The 20,819-nt window shown below is 25.8% G+C and overlaps 1 protein-coding gene across 2 annotated transcripts in view; it reads left to right on the forward strand.

Annotated features, from left to right (window-relative positions):
• The window catches only part of LOC100213404 (autophagy-related protein 2 homolog B), a 92,847-nt gene that overhangs the window by 16,928 nt on the left and 55,100 nt on the right, over window positions 1–20,819 (forward strand). For both annotated transcript variants that reach the window (XM_065804892.1, XM_065804893.1), the window contains exons 6-8: window positions 12,246–12,345; window positions 12,587–12,946; window positions 13,700–13,762. In XM_065804892.1, coding sequence (XP_065660964.1) covers window positions 12,246–12,345; window positions 12,587–12,946; window positions 13,700–13,762 — 523 coding nt within the window. The remainder of the gene's footprint in view (window positions 1–12,245; window positions 12,346–12,586; window positions 12,947–13,699; window positions 13,763–20,819) is intronic.

The following is a 20,819-nucleotide window of genomic DNA, read 5'->3' on the forward strand; positions in this document are numbered from 1 at the left end:
TAAAATAGACTGCCTCTACTTTAATTGTGTTGTTTTTATTTCAGCCAAAGACACCATGGCAATATCTGGAATGCCCAGCCACAACCAATTTTTTCCATTTTTCCCACTGGGCCTGGGATTTTTTTAAAAAAACCCTGGCCCATTGTTTTTTTTGGGTTTTATTGGGTAAATTTGGGTTTTTTTGGATTTTGTTATTATTTCATATCTGTTAAATTTATTTGTTTTTTTGTTTAATGATATTGAAAATCAGTATAATTTTCTACTTTTATAACAAGAATTTTTCAAGTTATTTTGAAAAAGATTTTTAAACATAATTTAAAATTGTAATAGAAGAAAAAATTCCACGTTAAATCTATATGTATTGATTTATTTTAGATTTGAAAGTAATATTCTATATAATTAAAAATGTCAATGAGAAATGGGTAAAAGAAGGCTGGAGAATGGGAGGAAGTAACTGAAGTTTCGATTAAACTTCAAATTTGAACTTGAAATTCAAATAAACAAACTTGTTTCTCAGTGCAGCGGTCTTGTTCATAAAGGTTCGTGTTTCAGATTTAAAGAGTTGAGAAAGGGTTGTAACCACAAAAAGATAGCCTCCTCGACTGTAGTGGCCTTCTCAGCCTTGGGAGGTGAATAACATAAAAAATAAAAAAAATCTCAATCTATAAAAATATTTGAATAAAAATTGTGATAATGTATTTCCAAAGAATGATTCAAATATTAGTTGCACCTTAATACACCTTAAATTATTTTTGGATTGTGACAAGAATGCAGCTTTATTTGCACAATTGTTATTGCATCCTTAAGATAGATATTAAAGAGGTATGTTGGATTTGTTATTTGTTACTGAGCATTCAAGAAAATTTATTGTGTGTGATTCACTTTCTTTTTCAATTGTATATTTGATATTTGTGTGTTGATTATTTAACAACTCGAGAAAATGTTCTGATTCTGCCTCATTATTAAAACTAGAATGGATATCGTCAACATACCTTTTAAATGATTTTACATAAATTGGTGGTGTTAGATATTGTGCCTGCATTAACGCTTTTTCTTCATAATATTGCAGAAAACATTTTTATTAACTCTCTGCCATTACAATCATTAATAATAAAACTATACAATCGGTATCTTCTAATGTGTGTATGTTGTTTTCATGTAAAAATTAACAGTTTGACAAACACAAATGTAAAAGAATTTTTATTTCTGAAGACAATAATTTTGAATTGAAGACATAACTATTATGGAGTTGTTCTAATAAAAAATCGATTGATTTTTTAACTGTTATTGAAGGGTAAAGATTACCAATATTGAAAGAAACTTGAAATTCACCAGAATCAATAAACCATGATTGAGCACATTCAACAAATTGTTTTGAATTTTGAAGTTTTGTTTTGTTAAAATTGGAGGTAGATTGAATGAGATTTACTAAATAATTGGAGAATTTATAGGTGACCCTATCGTGCTTACTATAATTCACATTAGTTGGTTTGTGGGCTTTGATGACACCATATAATTGTAGAGGAGTGGCATCACTTGAATAATTGATCTATATTCATTTTCTATGAACATTTCCGACAATTTTAACAATTAATAAATTAAAGAAACAAGCTGGAGTGTTCATGTGGAAAGAAAGCTCAATGTTTCAACATGCATTTGCCAACATCAAGAACATACTTTTGAGAGAAAATGGAAAACATTCGACTGTGGCGGGACATTCCAGAAATTGCCATGGTGCCTTTGGCTGGAATAAAAACAACACAATTAAAGTAGAGGCAGTCTATTTTAAGAGAAAGGTGAGAGAGTCTTTAGAAATACAATATCACCAGTGTTCTCCAAATAAAGGTGGTTTGAATGAAGATGACTGTAATGACATCACATCCTCGTTTCGGAAACCTTTTTTTCTTATTTAAAATGCAAGAGCACATTACATTGAAGTTTTATTATTTGTTTGTTTTTTAACGTTTTTTTATCATACTTGAATAAAGAGGGTATATATAACCCCTAGATATGTTGTATTATATTAAAAAGAATTTTATAAGGATAAGTTATACTATAAACAGATGTTTTAACTTAATTTAGTTATATAAAAACTTATCTAAAATGTTAACTTTTAAAAATTAAATAAGTATAAGTTTTTCAAAATAAGGAAATTTTTTTCCTCAAACTTTATTGATAGTTTTTTTTTATCAACATTGTTTAATCTAAAGATATTTTTTTACTAACATTGTTTAATTTAAAGATTATTTATAAGGATAAAGACTAAATAATTTTTAATGTGGTTTCAAATTAAAGTTATGTACAATGCAGTTTTTGAAATACGAAACTGATGTAATTCAACTTTTAATGATGTAAATATGGATATTGAGTAAAGTTGCATTTACAATCTCATAACAAGGCCTGCTGTTCCATATTACATGAATTATTAATTATTTATATATAATTTATATTTATATAAATATGTCTTTAAAATTTATATTTGAGTATGATTAGATAACAATAATTAATATCTAGAAAAATATACTGCCTGCACTCTATGTCATGTTAGTCAATAGTCCAATATAATAGGACTACACCACAAAAGCCAAAAATCCCAATCTCTATCCCAGTTTTTAATACAGCTCCAACATTTATAGAGATCTCGTGAGGGTGGTGAGGTTAAAAAAGTATGAATATTTAATATATATAAAATGTATAATAATTTGTGTAAATTAAAATTTTTCTTTTTCTAATTTGTGAAATATAGCTTCTCCATGTGACAAATATCACATAGAAAATGTCAATAAATTAAATTCTATTTCTTGGGTTTCCATACTTTTGCACCTGATCTCAAATCAGAGCAAAAGATTTATGCAATAAAGATCGCAACATACCAAAAATAGTAATAAGTATGAATTATGAAAAAATTATAAAAAATAAAGTTTTTTTTTAAAGTTTAACAATATGTTTCTACAATTGTGTGGATTGGATGGGTTTTCATATAGTAGTGATCTAAATTAAATTAAAATTTTTAAAAGCAATTTTTAATAAATGTAGTCCTTTCTGGCATAACCTGTTTTGCAGATCAGGATTTGGTATTACATGTGATACTGCAACTGGCAAGATTATCATCCAGAATTTACAAGCTCCTCCTATCCTTACTGCAATTTTATTTGGGGGAGGGGGTTTTAGAGTTTTGTTTATCATAGGTATAGTAACTTCACTACAGCTAAGAAGTCTCTTATATCCCAAGTTAAACTCGTTCTACAGAATCATCATGGGAAAGCCCTTTCTATATAAAAATTTAAAATTAACTTTTTTTAGATTTTCTAGACTACTTGGCAGGAATACAAGTTATTATTTTAATTTTTTTTAGTTAATATTTACTTAAATTAAAGTAAATATTTCAGTATATTTCAGAAAGACCAAGTATCAAGTATCCTGGAAAAAAAGCTATCAATGAATAAAAGCTTCAAATAAGTCTAGTAATATGGCTTCTTTAGATTTTGTTTTGCCAACATAAACTTTTTAGCTGGTGTAACCCAGCTTATTCTTCAATTAAAGTCAAAGAAACACAAAGAAAAAACAAAATTAGCTAGATCACAGTCTAAATTTGTGACAAGTTTAGTTTATTAAACTAATGGCTCTTTGGCCATTAGTTTAATAATCTGAACTTTCAGTCAACTAATTTCTCTTTAGTGCTTAATACTGTGCTTAGTCCATACTATTAGGCACCAAAAAGCAATTAGAAATGGCTGAAATTATTCATTGTTTAGATATTATTGATTTAAATATTTTCTGCAGCTAATAGTGACTATGGTTATGTTTCTGGATTCTAAAATTGTACCTCCTCGTCCTCCTTATCACAGGCGTCTCTTTGCGATAAGGGGGGAGGGCGTTAGTATAAAATTCTATCTTTTCTACATTAGTTTAAAATTTTTATTAGCATAATATCTCTTATATTTAAATATTATCTTAATATTTTCTTGTTTGGCGGAGTTTAAAATAGCATAAGTTACTCTTATAATTCACAGCTTAAGTTATAATTTAAAGTTTAAGTTACAGTTATAGTGTAATGAGCAAGTTATAATGTAATGAGCAAATAATGTATTTAATACTATTATGATATTACTTTTAGTCATTTTTTTTTCTTAATATTTTTACTTAACTTTAAGGAATGATCCTTGCTATGCCACTGGGTATTATGGACGTCACTGCAACTAAATTTATAATTATTGAGTGTTAAAATTCTTTTAAATTTTTCCAATTTTGAATTTCAATCGCAAAATTATTTGAATAAGAGAGTTTTAGAAGACTAAAATTTTTTTGTTCAAATAAATTTCTTTTTAAAAAAAATTCCTAAAAACTACTTGCATATTTATAGAAAATGTTAAATCTTGATATCGCTTTAAATAAAATAAAAGTATAAAAATGGTATCACATTTTTCATATTTTATTCGAGGTTTCTTATTAAAATAATTTTTAGTTAGAAGCTTATATTATGTGTTAACAACATATAAGATATAGAAACATTTGTATGGCTAACCTTTGTGAGTCTCTGAGTATACTAAGTAAATTTAATATTTGAGTAACTGTAAGTTACTTTAGTAAATTAACTGATTGTTTTGATTTAGTTTATAGGTAAATTTATTGTCATCTATCCATTCAGTAAATCAAACTAAATATAACTTTAAAACATTATTGGCTTCTTTTAAAAGATTTATTAAGTCAAAAAGAGTTCAATGATAAAGTAGATATTGTAACAACTGAAAAGTAAAGTCGTATCAAGAAAGCACTAAATTAAAAAATGTTGCTTGCTATTGCATACTCTATCATTTTTATTGCAAAGGCTTCACAGTTACATTAGAAACAAAACAGTCAATCATTACAGTCCTGTTCCCAAAAATATAGAAACTTCTAAAGGGTTTGTTCTTAAAGTTTGTTATGAATGATGTTAATCTGCAACCATTCAATCAGTTGAAGCCTATATCAAAGTAGAAAACCAATGGCTTAAATGATGCAGAGATTCTAAATGTAGCATGCATTTCAGAAATGCAGGTTTAAAAAAAGAAGATTTTCTACCACAAAGATAATTTTAAAAAAATTCACAGCTTCTCCATGTCTACTTGTATTATGCAGTTATCCTGCATAATACAAGTAGACATAGATAAAACATTCCTAAATTGCAGTTAACGATTTCATGTCTTCATTTCATATCCACATGTAATAATTTGTTGAAATTTGCTTATTGTGTTATTGCATTATTACGTTATTGCAGTTAAGGGTTTTATGTCTTTATTTCATATTTACATGTAATAATTTTTATATTTGGTATAACCTCGTGTTCGTGTCTTATATTTTACAATTTTCAACAATCTTGAGATTTGCTTATTGTGGTGTGTATTGAATTATTTGGATCAATATTTTTAAATAGGTAAGCAAATAATAGCAGGAATAATAACAGTTTTAATTTAACAACATTATTTGATAACTATTTAATTTTAATTTTATTTTGTTTAACAAGTTAAATTATTATTCAATAGTACATCCTAAAATGTCTTCAAAGGAAAGTTATTTGGAATGCACAAAGCAATTTAAAAATCAAAATTCTGTTTGGATTCATAAGAGGATCAAAAAAACGAACAGCAAAATGTAAAATATGGTATGAAATAGTAAAATCCGCTGGTTCAACAACAACTGCGCAGCACACGCATTTAAGAACATTACACAGTATTAATGTATGAAAATAGGATGTCATGCAAGATGAAGGTCGAGAAAGCAGCGCATCAAAAATGATGATTACAAACTATTTTTTCAACAAAAAAGATAAATCACTTTCTGCAATCGTATCACAAATAATATGCCATTCAAAGTTTTCTGTACATCTATCGATTTGAAAATTTTTTTTTTTTGACTAGAGGAGCTCGAGATTATGTATTACCAAAATCACCTAACTTGATTCACAAAATGGTTTTAGAATACGCACAAAAAATGCGGGCTAAAATGATGCAGGGTTTTATAAATTAAAAAGAAGATGGAATAAGATTTTGCTTAACTCTAGATAAATGGACATCTTCAAGAAACTGATGCATGCACCTGCACTTTTCCCAGTGAAGCTTACTGTTGAAGCCCTTTGTCGAGAAGATGCAAATCTGCTTTCTGCTGATGCAGCATTTTCTTTTATGCTTGAGAATACTGTTGAAGCCCTTTGTTGAGAAGATGCAAATCTGCTTTCTGCTGATGCAGCATTTTCTTTTATGCTTGAGAATTTAATAGGATCTGATAAACTTTCAATAAAATTAAAGAAGAAATTAGAAGACCGAATAAGCCAAAGATGAACTAATGTGTCTGGAACTCTTCAGTATTTACACAATGGCAGAAAAAGCGAGATTCATACATCTTTCACTAGACCATTGAGAAAAAACAATAGCCAAAGTTATTAAAAACTTTGCACAAATATTGATATTTAACACTAACATGGAAACTTTCTCAGGCGAGCAGTCAGAAGCTGAGGATGTGATAGAAATGATGTTGGAAAAATAAACTAAGCCCTTAACATTAATGCAAAAGTTGGAGAACAAAATTTAATTGAATTTATCATCCAACTTAACTCAACAAATAATAAATAGGAGCTTAATTTCAAAAATTAAATCTGAAATTAAGTTCTTTGAAGAGAACGGCGTTTGTGGCAAAATATTAGAATCTGTCTACTCAAATTTGATTTTGATTCTGCCATCTAGCGTGGAGTCTGAGCGAGCCTTCTCAATCGCTGATAACTTTAGTACCAAAGTTTGAACAAGACTCAGAGACGCAGCTTTAAGTGATCTTTTCTTCCTCAAGGCATATTTTAGGCAAATAAAACAATAATTTTATATTTTTTATTATTAAATGATATACCATATTAGAATGTTTCTGTACTAATTGAATTTGGTATAATTTTATGTTCCATTTTTATTTTTAAAGAAAGTATTTTTTATGCAAAAAATAACAATGGATTATCTCAAATAAGTTAATTTTACTATTTTTATAGACATAAAAAAGTTTAAAATATTTTCAGAATTCCACCAAATTCTGAAAAAAATTTAATTTTGAATTCTGAGTTGCGATTTTTTTATTTTCGTCAAAATTTGCATTCCCTAAATAACCCTAAAACACTGAATTATTTTGACATATAGATAGTACTAGATTATCAGAAAAAAATAATGTGCTCGTCTAAATTCTATAGACTGCATTTAAAACTCTGTTATTGATCTGAAATTGAAAATCTCTCTAAATATGAACTTAACATTTTGTTTGCTATTATTTTAGAAAATTGGAGAGGAAAATGATTGTAGAATTCAAAAAACTAAGATAGAAAAAAAAAAAGTTGTGAAACTTTAGCATGAAAAAGTCACTTTATGGTTATTTTTAAAAAAAAGTGAATTATTTCATTTCCTGTTAAAAATGTTAAACCCAAACTGATTCTTTTTTTTTAAAATTTATTCTGATTTACTTGCAACAAGGCTGCAAGCAACCACTATTAAGTTGGGAGTTTGAACCACTATTAAGTTTTTGCTAGAAAAAAAAAAGAGTAGAGCAAAAAATTGGTTGACAGAAGACTTGAAAAGCTGTAGGTTGTTTGAGTCAGGAAAACATGAAGATGTGAGATAGTTCCAAAGGGTTAAAGTGCGAGCAAAAGAGTAGGCAAATAAAAGTTTTTAGAGCATGCAGGGACAGATACAGTAAACAAATGAGACTTTGCTGAATGAAAAGTCAAGCAAGAATGAGTTTTAGTTAATGTAACTAGAGATGATAGTTTCTTTGAGCCGCGACTATGATAGTATAGAAAAGAGAAAGAGATACAACTTTATGATGATGAGAAAAAGGCTCAAGCATAGCAGATAGAGCAGATCAATTAACAACTTTTTGGACATTTTCTAGAAAAGAAAGAGCCCAAAAATCATTAAAAGAACCATCCCAAAAATCACTCAAAAAGCTTTAGGGTTGAGTAATGTTCAGTGCCATATTTTGCGCTCATAAAATTGAAACATGTTATTAACAAGTGCAATTATGTACTCGTTATGTTGAATGGCGTGCGATTGAATGCTACTGCTGACCACTCTAATGATTTTTTTTGTTGACAATTTGACTACGACTGTATAGATGTTTTAATGGTTTAAACATTTCAGAAATCCACTGAAAAAGAGAAAAGCTAAATTTAAAGTACGAAAAAAACTACGAAAAAAAAAACTAATGAAAAAAACAAAAAAAACAATTCCTAACAAAAATATATAAGCTTCAAAATAAAACTTTAAAAACTCAAAACGAAAATTACTTTTTGTTACGTTTAATATTGCATTTGTAATAAATTACTTTAAAACTTATCTTTTGAAACATTTTATCAGAGTTATGCAAAATGTTTTTTACAAATTACTTCTAATGATTATTAATAAATGAACAAATTTTATTTAAATTATTGAAAAAATATTTATATTTTTAAATTGTATAAACATTTTTTCCAAAAAATTGTTTAAAAAAATATGTCTTTTTAAATAGTATTTTTACATTATCTTATGCTCTAATTAGTAAGTGAAATTTGCAGTTCTTTTAAAAAAAAAAATTCAAAGTGTGGAATTTTTATTGAAGTGTTGCAAGTTTTGATGTTTTATTACATAGACAATTCAAAGTAAAAGTCCTAGTTAAGCTAAGTTTTTTGTCAAATAGACCCAAAAAAACTGTGCAAGTTAGGTAATGGTTCGACTTAACCAAGGTATGATTAAAGGATAATATGATAGTGTTCAATGGAAATTTAAAAAAAACATCTTGCTGAATTAAACTTTCAAATAGAAAAAATAATTCATTAGGTCGGGTGAATAAAAAAAGCAATTGATTTTACTCCAAGTTTTTGGAGTAATTTCTCAAATTATGTGAATAAAAATTTTGAGCAATTGCTTTTTTTTGAGTGCGAAAGCTTTTACTCTGAGCAATTACTCATATAAGAGAAAAAGACATGAATAAAAAAGCTTTAACTCATAAAACGTCAATTGCTTCAATTTTTACGCCTATAATAGTTGCTTTTTGTTTTATTTTTTGATAATGCACTGGCGTATATATTTTATCGGATTTATCATCATTATTTTCATTTTAGTTATCATTATTATCAGTCTGATTTACACTAAAAGCAGCCATTTTTAAACGAAAAAATAAAAACAAACAATTTCTATTGATAGTGACATAAAGCATTTACTCTTAAGCGGAAACAGTTATGAGCAAAAGCGAAACTTTATTCACGTATTTTTTAGCAATTGCTTTTGCTATGAGCATTTGCTTTTTAGCTTCTACTTTTACTCAGAGCAATTGCTTGTGAGCAATTGCTTTTTTTATTCACCCGGCCTATTGGCACTCTTGCACTGAAATTTTTAATTTAAATTTATGCGTGACGTACTTTATAATGAATATAACTTTGTTGGTATTATTTTATTATTATTCAACAATATTTAATATTGTTTAAATAGGCATATTTCGACTTCAGCAAAAAACTTTTACCAAAAATATTTTTTATAAAAATCAACTTATAATTTTCTCCCTAACAAGTTCTTCAGATGAGTTTTTACTCTCATAACTAAATTAGCAAGCTCTATTTGATTATTAACAGGTGTGTTTCATGTGCATGGAGCGATCGCTTCTACTTTATCACTAGGCCTAATATGGCCAATACTATTTTTAATACAAAAATTCCTAAGGGTACAAAGAAATTTTGTAAACCACCTTGATGGTTCATGAGGAGTAATACTAATTTAAAGTCTTTGATGACCTATTGGCACCGGAATGAACAGCCTATAAGTAGTTGTCATTTTCTTTGGTTACATGTTATACCAATTGCTTTAAAAAACTGGCCACATTGTTGCAGAAGCACAGCTCATACTGACTAAAATAGCTTTCTCTGATCTGTGATCTAAAACGTTTTCTCTGATCTGTGACTTGCATCTTTTCATCTATTAAATTTCACTGTTTGAGCCTGGATATCTAAAACTCAGCATTTAATTTGGTCCGACCTAAGTCTCTAGTTAAATTGTTGACATCTTTCTTGTTTGGGAAGTCTGGACTCCTATCCTCAACTGCAACTCCAAAACTCTAGTTTCCATACATAGTATCTTCCTCGCTATTGGACTTGCTGCTTTCTCCTGAAAATGGCTGATTCTTTTTAGGGGAGTGGGATCTAGCAGCACAGGGCTCTGCAATATGAGGGCAATTGATAAAGGAATGCCTAGATAAATTATTTAAGCTGCTGAGTGATGTTTTGTGAGATTCACTATGCACAAGTAGCAGTGTTTGAATTATCTGTCAGTACACCTATATATATGGAAACTCAGTTGCAACTTTTTCACTTGCACTATGTCAGTTGCAACTTTTTTAAAATGAATTAAGTATTTTAAATCATTGAAACAAAATTATTTGATCTTTAAGAGTTTTTTTTATAATATTGGCATGCGAAACAAAGTGCTAAGAGCTTTTCCTAATCTCTGACTGGTATATTGAGCTAGTCTTGCAGACCTCGCACTTTATGACTTGCTTCCATGAAATATTTACTTGACTTTGTCTTTAAAATTGTCCACACACATAGCAAAATGCATATTTTGGATGCAAGCAATATCTTGATGCCATTTAAATTAATTAATTACTCTTCATTCCAATTAATTTATCCTTTATTCACCAGTTGGACATGCTGAAATGATTGTTTGAATTACCTGTACTTTTATACTTGTACAACTTTTTTATAACACTTTAAGATTATTTTATGTTACTTGTTTTTTGAAATTTTTAATTGTTTCTTGAAAGTTCTAGAGCATTCTGGAAAATTCTGAATCCTTTGGACAGTTCTAGCAATTCAGAAATATTTTAAAAGCATGCTCAGAATTCAATATGAAGCAAAAACTTTTTCACACAAATTTCAAAATATCTTTGCCTTGCTCACAAAAGCAAAGTTTTTTGTAGAAAAATAACTATTCTCTATTTATTTTTGGTAAAACCAGTTAGTAAAAAACACTTTCAACCCAAAGGGCAAAACAAAAATAACATAAGTTACATTTGTTGTTTTTTTATTTTTTGTTGGGCACCTTGAGTGGAATGTTACTAGTATAGATGAAATAATAAACTCTATTATAGATTAAAATACTTTAAAACTAGTTAATTATTTATGATTTAGAAAGTTTTAAATTAATAAATTATGATTTTTAAAGAATGATGAACTTTAAAAAGTCTTTTGATTCCCAATTTTTTTCATAAAACAAAAATTTTGTTTACATGTTTTTATAGATGTTTTCTTAAGACTCTTTTTACACTATGATATTTCTTAATACTTTTTGTTTAAATAAAGTTTAAGTAAAAGTGATCAAAAGATACTTACTCTTATTTCGAATATTATTTAATCTTATTTCAAATTAGAATTTTAATAATGAATAAGGAAGTTGAGAAATATTATTTTAGTGTTTTAGCATTGACATGTTACGCGGTAGTAGAAGATTATTGTTTTATTTTAAATATATTTATTTATATATTCACTGAACCTTTATTCTTTGTGTTAAGCTAACAGTTAATAACAAATCCAAACAACTATTAGTTAATTACAATTTATTCTGTATTACTAAAATTCTCCAACTAATATAACTGATACTATTTTAAATGTAACTTAATGTTCACTATATTTAATATTCTACACAATTCTTCTTAGTATCTCTTCTTCTACTATATCTTCTTCTCAATATCAAACAATTCTACGAACTCTGAGCGAATGAACAAGCGGCCCTATTTCATCTTCCTCTTCTTCATTTATATCATTTCAGTTTGATCAAACACGCTTCGATCCAATTGTTTTTAATTAAGTTTTACCGTTAGACACTTAACGCTTCAGCGCTTTAACTATCAATTACACTTGATCAGTTGTTACCTTCGTAACAGACATGTTTGATGGTGAGTTTGGTTCTTTGCAAATTGTTTATCAAAACGTCTTATTATTTAATAGCTTATTAAAATGAATTGTTTTAAATAAACTGGGTTTAGGTTGAAAAAAATAGAGAGGTAATTAGAAAAATAAAAATATATAATAATGTAAATATAAAGTATTCATGCATTTAACTTTATTTTACTTCACAATTTATTAATAATATAAATTTATGCAAGTCCTTTTTTATATGATAAATATCATGCTTGTTAAAATAAAAATCATAATAACTTGTTGATTCATTTCACTAATAATTCAATAAATGTTGTTGTTAAATTCATTATAGGTAGATATTGAATATTCCTTAGCTGCCTTGAATGTGTTTCTTTCACCAAGACAACTTCATTTGTTGGTAAATGCTCTTTCGAGGATGCCAGAAACTCTTGGTATTTTAAAATTATTTGAAGTAATAATGTATTTTATAGTAATAGTAATGATAATAAAGTACCAATTAAAAAAATAATAAAATTTGTATAAAAAAATAGTGTAAAGTAAATTACAAAATAATAATAATAATATTATAATAATATGCAATAATATTTTTATTTTATAAATAGAATACCTAAAAAAAATTTAATAATTTTTTTATATTTGATAAACAAAGATTTAAAATAATTAATATTTTAGATACATCACGTTCAGATCTTTATCAAGATCACAATGCACGGCGAAATAAAATGCGTACAATGAAATCAGCAGACTACTTGAAAGTTGAAGAGTCATTGCAACATCAGGTTGGAAGTATGGATTTCAGCTTGAAGAATAAAGTAGAGCAATTTAAACCATCCATAAATCTGAGTTCCCTGTCTCATAACTCTACACTTAGCGAGGAAGAGTTCTTTTCAATGACAGAGTACCCTTTACCAGCGCTTGGACAACCAACTCTGATTGACCCATTAAAGCAAAGTCCATTTTATAACAGATTTGACAGTACATCTTCTCGTTTAAGTAATGTGAGCTTGGGCGGTTTTAGTAGCTCATCAAAAGGTTTTATTCTGCAAAATATTTTATTCTGTAGAATATTTTATTCTGTAGAATATTTTTCATTTTTTTAACATTTATCGTTGACACTCCTAACTAAATGAGTATAAAAAAAGACAAAAAATTCAGTTTAATTAAAGCTTACCATAAAGTCAATGTTGCTGATAGTGTTTTCTTTTTTAAGTTATTTTTTAGATTAAGGTATAAATTTAATATATAATTACTTTTTTTTTAAATGGCTTGGCTAATTCTTGTAATAGTTTTTTTTTTAGTTAACTAACCTTTAATTGATTAATTGAAGTTCTACTTGCGAAGTAACTAAAAAGTAATCTAAAAGTGACTAACCAAAATTAGCTAGCCATTCAACTATTAAAAAGAATATAGAAAGAACTTTGTAGGCATTTAGACAATATAGATAGATTATAGTAGATATTAAAAATGTTGTGACTATTTTACAAAATAAGTACTAATACAAGGCTCAACAAATTGTTTTTTTTTTTTCAAAATGAACCTTGATGTTTGTTTCAATACTTATTGACAAATGTCTAAATTAAGGCAAATATATATATATATATATATATATATATATATATATATATATATATATATATATATATATATATATATATATATATATATATACACACATTTTTATATTATTTTAAGGGGAAATAAATGTTATATACCATACTTAAGCATATTGGAGCTCTCCTTAATAAAATTTTACATTTTTAAATTCATTTTATTTGTCCTTTTTAGGAACTCTGACAGAGCAAGCCAGTTCTTTATTTCGTGCTACAAGTGGCAGTTCTTCTTCACCCTGTACGTAGAGATTTTAATGTTTTGATGCTAAAAATTTTAAACTGTCTTTTTTGTGAAAAAAATGTTGTCTATTAAATTAAAATGTTAGTTATATTTACTTTCTAGATGTTTGTTAAAGTCTTAACTTTTAAGATATCTGAGAAAAGTTATTGTGATGTAATCAGTCAGATTTTTAAATAAAACTTTTTTGTTATTTAATATTGATCAGTGTGATCAATATTAATTAACAAAACAGACCCAACAGTGTGACATATCAGGGCAAAAATTGTCACTTATTTTTTTTTTTTTATTGCTTTTTTACAGTTTTTTTGTTTTACTTTATTTTTCTTGTGTTTTTTTATTATTTTCATATTTTTTAAAGATTATGACTGTTAGGCTTATCACTTTTAAGATTTTTTCAAATTTATAAACATAAACTTCTTATATAACTCAAGTTCTTATATTAGTTAAGTTGAATATTTAAAGGAGTATGTCCTACTTTGATATCTTTCGGCCTATATCCATGCCAAGATGATTGTGTTTAGATTTTTACACCAACCAATCATTAGTGTCTTAAGGATTATCTATGAAAAAATCTATATATATATATATGTATGTATATATATATATATATATATATATATATATATATATATATATATATATATATATATATATATATATATATATATATTTATACCAGGTCTAAACTTTTAATGATTTAAAACTAAACTGATCATCATCATAGCCAGGTCTAAACTTAAAGTGTTTTAAGACCAAACTGATCATCTTTATTAAACAGGTAAATCTGAAACTATTTTAAGACTAAACCAATTATTGTCATTGTCACTCTTTTATGAAAAAGCTAAGATTTTTTTTTTTTTTTTCTTTCTTGTAAGACATTGGTATAACTTAGTTAATGAGTTAACAAAAATTAAATTAAGTTAAAAAGTAACATACTAATGAGCTTTTTACTGACAAAAAACTAGTTTAAACTATTTTAAAAGTTTTTAAAAATCACTGTATTTACACAAAATAAAGTGCCATAAAATGAAGAGGCTTTCATTTTAACATTATTCTATGAAAATCAATTAACAAAAAGTTATTATCTTGACCCTTTTTTCTTTAATTTTGAAGGTAGATATCAACTGTCTTCAGATGACCACATAAAGACAGTTTATGTCTTGATTTTGCCATATAAAGACTTTAATTTTGTATATTACTAATATTTTTCGTTGATCTTTTTTTGGTTTAATATATGTAAAATGGCTGCGTCAAATGTGTAGAATTTGGAGAAAAAGCAATAAATTTGATATTGTTTAATTCACACAAGTATGTAGATGACTTTGTTGAATTAATTATTCTCTGAGAATATTTAGATCTTTGTTTTGTTATCATTTATTTATAAACAGAGTTATCAATAAATTAGTTTCATCAAAATTCCTAAAACTGAATAGAACTGCTTGGTTTTTTCTTTATATAAATTTTTTTCTTTATTGCTGAAAAGAGGCTGTTTTGGTAAACATTGAAGAAGGAATTTAATATTTTTTACACTTTCTTTATTTTATTCTCTTTAAGTTTATTCTTTATTGCTGAATGATATATTTTAAAATTTAAAACAGCATTTATTTGTGTTAATTTTCCACTTCTTATTTCATTTAAGCATATGGATAATGTTTCCTGGTTATGTGAAATTATATATATATATATATATATATATATATATATATATATATATATATATATATATATATATATATATATATATATATATATATATATATATATATATATATATATATATATGAATATATATATATATATACATATATATATATATATATATATATAAAATAAATTTATATATATATTATATATATATAATATATATATATATTATATATATGTGTGTATCTATATATATATATAATAAATTTATATATATATAATATATATATTATATATATATGTGTATCTATATATATAATATATATATATATATATATATATATATATATATATATATATATATATATATATATATATAATAAACTTTGTTTTTTATTCATTAAGTTTTTGTTTTTTTTTGAGCTATTTTTGTTAAAAGTGATTTAAAGTTTATATTAAGGTGTGTCGATTTTGGATTTTTTTTAAAGAAAAAAATTAGGAAATTAATAAATTTGCAGAATTTTATGGGGACTCCCATAAAATTCTGCAAATTTATTAATTTCCCATAAAAAAGCCATATTTAAAATTTGAATTTTTTAATTCAAATTTTAAATATGGCTTTAAAAATTGAATTAAAAATTTTTTTGCTTAGGTGATTTGACTTGGTTTTTATTTAAACATCAATAACTTGTTTTAACTTTATTTGATCAACTGGGATATATATGATGATTAAAACTAATTTTGATATGAATATATTTTTTTTAAGGACTTGTATAAAATTTAAAAGAAATGTTTTTATCAGAAATTTTAGAATTAGACTTTGAATTTAAATTTTAATTTGCATGTTAATTTAAAACTAAAATTAGATTGAGATTAATTTATAAATATTAAAATATTTTTTAACACATTTTAAATACAGTTTGGCCTAACATTGAGTAATAGTTTTATTGGTATTGATATTACAAATACAACAAGATATTTAAAAAAAAAAAACAGAATTGTTTCAATAAATATTATAAATTTAATACGAAAACATTTCTGTCAAACTTTCAAGGACTTGTTTACTATTGTTTTTAGGTATTAATTTTCTACTTGTCTCTAGAGTTTGGACAAATCCTTCTCTCTTTTCATAAGTGTACACTCTACTTGAAGCTTCTGTAACTTGTTTTATGCAATGTTCAACAGGTTGTCTATGACATGACAAAATCGGCACCTGCATAGGATTTGATAAAAACACATTGATTTCAGAAGTTGTTAGAGAGGTAGTTAAGACTGGTTCATAAACCAGTAAAAATGATATCAACTACCAATTTTTCAGCATTAAAGTTCCAAACAGGAGCTTTTCTTGGTCTAGGAGAAGAATCACCTTTTTGTAGATCTTCGTTTCCAATACCTCTAATATCTTTTATCTTATTAATTCTTACACTTCTATCTTCTTCAGTATTAGAACACAACAATGTTTGTAATATATACTCACTGAAACTAAGCCAAGCTGATCTTTGAATAGAGGGTGATACTATTTTAATGACATCTTTTTAAAATTTGAGTTGCTGCAGCTGGTAAAGTACATGTTTAGGACCTTCAATCCAAGAATGTTCAACTTTGATCATAAACCAACAAAGTAAATAAACACCCACAATGTGCTTGGTGATAGACCTTTAATTTTATAAATCTTTACCTTGAATTCTATGTTTAGAGATCCATATTCTACATATTCTGTTAGCAGTAGTTAACCATCTTGATTGTTAACAGGTCCAATTTGTAATAAATGAAAGTTTGGCGGTAAAATAACACTTCTAATGGCACAAAAACTTTATAACCATAAAATCGATCAGCAGTCAAGTCATTTATTATTTTTTCATCAAGAGAAATAAGTGGGTTACCAATTTCGATAGTTTCAAATACTGGAATATATATCTAGATCTGTAGCCAGATCATGCATGGGCCCAATAACACCAGACCACTTATTGTTAGATTTCGTTTGAGTATTTAAGTTGGTTATTAGATGCCTCAGTGGTAATTCATTTATAAGCCAAACAATTTTTTTTTCTAATTTTATTTCTATATGCTTGACTCCACGCTCCTAACCAGTATTTACATTTGTAGAGTCTCCACCAACAGCCAATAAAGATTTGTCAATACTTCTCTCAGTCAACCATTCAACAGTTTTATTTGCTATTATCCCTTCATGTTTAATACTTTTTATTGCTTTCTTTGGAGTAAAATAAAAATGTTTTCCTCCAGGTTTCATACAAACAGAGTAATGCTCTTCTTTCACAGTAACTGGAAATTTTGCATTTGAGTCATCAAGTTCAATTATTTGTTTCGCTTGATCAATTCTCCCATCAAAAAATATGCTTTTCACTTTTCCAATTTTTGCTATTTTGTTAAAATCTATTACTGTTATCTAAGATCAGATTTTATTTACTATTATCTAAGATCAGAATTACTAAGATCAGATATAATTTTGTTCTGCGCTCAAGAAATGTTACTATGGTTGATAACTAATTTTTTATCATCAGATGTTATTCATCCCATCAGATGTTAATTATCATTAAATGTTGCTATAGCATGTGCCGACACCCCACATCTCTGCGAGTATTATTAACATATTTTAAATAGAAAATCATTATTAACTACATTATATATATGTATATATGTGTATATATATATATGTGTATATATATATATATATATATATATATATATATATATATATATATATATATATATGTATATATATATGTATATATATATATGGGCAATTCCGCGAGAATAAGGAGAAAAAAAAGCAAAAAGGTTATGAAAACACATACTAAATTCTGTAACTCTTTTTTTTAACTATTTAAAAATACTTTTAAGCAAAAAAGTTATTAAAAAATATCATTTTATCATACCATAGCATGGTTTTAATGTTGTAAGGGTTGTATAAATGTGTTTTGACGCTTATTTACAGTCCTGTTGTGTAGCATTAAATATCGTATTGTATATCCATAATTGAGAACTTTGATAATGTTATAGTGCATTTTTTTAACATAGTATACATGGTAGTTAACCATTTATAATTTTTTTCTTACATCATCGATTGCGCTATTTTGTTTGTTGTTTTTAAGCATTGGATTTTTTGTTACGACCATCACAGTTACGATAAAAAAAACATTAAATTGCTTGTAAAACTTCAAGAAAAAACTATGTAACTCATCATATAATAACATCAATATATGCTAAATACACACACGAAGTGATTTTTTTTTTTTACCAAGCTGTTTGCTGCATTATGTCTGACAAAGTTGTTTTGTTCCGAAATGGTAAAAAGTAAGCGTTACGACCATCATGCTACATAGAGTTAATTTTCAAAAAAAGTTGAAGGCTTTAATGCTTTAAAACAGCGTTTTTCTCCACCAGTAGGTTCATCAGGAAGAATGTCTAAACATCAAAAAAATCAAATTATAGAAAAATTATTTCTCAGAAAGTTGGGAATTGATATAATTAATTATGTAATAACTGTAGTATTTTGCAACCAGGAAGTTGCATCAACTACATTAAATAATTAAAAAATCACAAAAAAGAATTCTTTAGAATTAGAATAATTTTAGACTGGTCATTTGTTTTAATAATTTTTTAAAAGAAACTTATTTTCATGTCTGCATTTAGAAATTAATTCAGATTTTTTATTTAGTAATTTTCTTGATCTATATGAGTAATAATTTCAAATTTTTCTTGTAAACATAGCAAACATTTTTTGGAAATGTAGTTATAGGCAGGCGCAGTTTTTAGAATAGACCCGTTTAATTTAAAATTAATATTTTTTCTTTCAGTAGCCAAATATATTTTGATAGCATAGTCTCTTTTGAGTATTTTTTATGTTTAAAAGATTGTTTGTGGTTGGCATGACATTTTTTTCTATTTGCCCTTGGTTAAGCTTTACAAAAGTTATAAAAACAAATGACCAGTATAAAATTATCCTAATTCTAAAGAATTCTTTTCATAATTAAAACTTTTTGAATTTTAGACATTCTTCCTGATGAACCTACTGGTGGAGAAACACGCTGTTGAAGACAGCTAAATAAGTGTTTTTACTTATTTATTAGATATTACTTATTTATATATATATATATATATATATATATATATATATATATATATATATATATATATATATATATATATATATATATATATATATATATATATATATATATATATATATATATATATATATATATACATATATACATATATACATATATATACATATATAATATATATATATATATATATATATATATATATATATATATATATATATATATATATATATATATATATATATATATATACATATATATATATATATATATATATATATATATATATATATATATATTAGGGGTGTTCAAAGAAAAAAAATTTTTAAAACACAAATACACAAGAAGCCAAATTTGGGGCAAATATAAAAAAATAGGATTACAAAAAAAAAGCTTCAAAAATACTGACATTTACTTTGTGCTAAAGCGGCAAAATACCCCGAAAAATGCCCCACATTGTTGCTAAATTATTTGGCTTTGAGTACAAGGTAAATCTCAATATTTTGTAAAAATTTTTTTTAATGTGACCACTGGTGTAGTAAAACTGGTTGTATATCTTTTGTCATCTCTTTTACAGGATTATTTCTTTTATTCATGTCATCGCAGCCCTCTCTTAAGAAAATTCCATATCTTATGATGTCACTGTTGGTTGGTAATTCTGAAACTAGAAACTGTTTTCCTGTACCAAATGCAACACTAATTTGTGTACTAGTACTTATTTTGATTTTGGATGTCCTTGTTCCTCCAAGTTAAAAATATTGTAAAAAACTTTTTTATTGAATTAGGAATAAATTTTTTTTTAATATTATAAGAATGAAAGCAATTGAGTTAAAGTTCTTAAATTTATACTTAACAATATACAGTTAAAAGTTGTTTACTTATTGCACAATAAACCACCATTAAGAAAAAAAATATATACTTAAGTAAATTTTTTTTTCAGAAATTGAAAGTTAATTTACGCAAATATTACAAAATCTGTTTAAAGATTTTATACATATTGAGTTAAATAAATTTTTTATAAGCTAAATATAGTTTTGTTTTGTTGTTTAAAAATCTATTTGTTTTATGGACAATATTGTCCAGTAACCTTTTTATTCCATTTAAAAGAAGACAAAAACTTTTTATACTTTCATAAAAAAGGCTAATCATCTAAGTGAATATTTTTCTTATTTAAAAAATTAAATCAGATTTGGATTCTCCATAAAATTTCACAACTTTTACCTATATAAGTTTTATTAAACCATTTTTAAAAAAAAGTCTAAAATTGACACACCCTAATACATTTGTTTATATGCAACCACAAAAAGTTTTGTGTCTGTGAT

This window comes from Hydra vulgaris, chromosome 09, assembly GCF_038396675.1.
Source record: "Hydra vulgaris chromosome 09, alternate assembly HydraT2T_AEP".
Classification (NCBI taxonomy): domain Eukaryota; kingdom Metazoa; phylum Cnidaria; class Hydrozoa; order Anthoathecata; family Hydridae; genus Hydra; species Hydra vulgaris.